This window comes from Bison bison, unplaced genomic scaffold, assembly GCF_000754665.1.
Source record: "Bison bison bison isolate TAMUID 2011002044 unplaced genomic scaffold, Bison_UMD1.0 scf7180017864390, whole genome shotgun sequence".
NCBI lineage: Eukaryota > Metazoa > Chordata > Mammalia > Artiodactyla > Bovidae > Bison > Bison bison.
In genome coordinates, this window is record NW_011494962.1 from 1,802,734 (window position 1) to 1,803,991 (window position 1,258).

At 35.2% G+C, this 1,258-nt stretch overlaps 1 protein-coding gene across 1 annotated transcript; it reads right to left on the reverse strand.

The window, feature by feature from the left end:
- Positions 1-371: 371 nt before the first annotated feature.
- On the reverse strand, positions 372-861 carry LOC105002228 (taste receptor type 2 member 20). The gene is given in 3 exon segments (XM_010858769.1): positions 372-485; positions 516-519; positions 521-861. Coding segments are annotated over 3 exon segments (459 nt in total).
- Between the last annotated feature and the right edge of the window lie 397 nt (positions 862-1,258).

Genomic DNA, 1,258 nt, shown 5'->3' on the forward strand with positions numbered 1-1,258 from the left:
CAAATAAAAGAAAAAAAGTCTTCAAGTCGTAGAAATTTCTCTATGAAGCCTTAGTGAAGGCTTAGTGAAGTCAAAAGACTCTTCACTTTTTACTATGTATATATTTACCTAAAGAATACTAATACAGAAATGTGTAACATCATTAACCACAGATCTTGGCTATAGATTTTCTCCTTCATGTTATTTTTATTCATCCTTCTCATACAACTTGAATTTCTTAAGTGTTTTACCTACCTGTAGTAAATTTAGTCTTCCTTATTTGTACCACGTCATTATTAATTATAGTCACACACATATAAAGTTTATAAAGATCATAGTTTGTTTTCAGCTAGAAGACACATCATGCCCACTTATTTCCTTTCTTTTAGCCATCAACTCAGCTGCTGCAGAAATGACAGGAAGGACTGTCCTAGTGTCTGCTTTCCCCATGTCAGGATAAGTGAAGGACATATGATTCCAAAAGCCTGGCATGCCATGATAACCAAGTTGTTCCACTGCCTATTAGAACTTCAAACAGAAAATTAGAACCAGGAAGTAAATGGCAAATAGAAAACAGATGACAGTTTGCATGGCTTTTATATGGACCTTGGTGCTGGGATCTTGGGGTCCTTTACCACTGAGCTGCATCTTCCTGAAATGTTTCCATGGGGAAAAGATAAACAGCAGAAAAGAAGTCAGGGACATAGCAAAGGGTGTGAAGTTTACTAGCATGAACAGAGTCATATTTCAAAGGTGTAAAATGTCCCTCAGCTTGGTCTTCTGAGTGATGTTTCCTTCATAGTCATTTGTCTGGATAGTCTTATTTACATTTACACCATGAATTAATAAAACCAAACAGGACAAAGTGAACAAGAAGAACATTTTTAATTCTCCATTTTAGGTAAAGAAAAATAATATTGGAAAATTGGCTATCTTGAGCAAATAAAATATGCTGAGGATAGCAGCAAGCCAGGTACCAAAACAGTTGCTTATTATCCAGGCAATAATAATAATTCTTGCTCTTAAATTGTCTAAAGCTGGGATTAAACACATTTTCACACCAATTTATTAATGTTACTCAGAGCAAACCAGTTCTGGAGACTGCTAGAGCAGTGAGATTCCCATCTGCTGAAGAGATTTTTTGTCTCTTGACCAGTCAATGCAGTTCACCAGTGACATTAAACCACTGGCAAAATTTCTTAGAATAAATTCTATTACTAGGATGGAAAAAATGTAGTAAAGTTGTCATCTGTAGAAAAACAGGTAAGTTCAATATCAC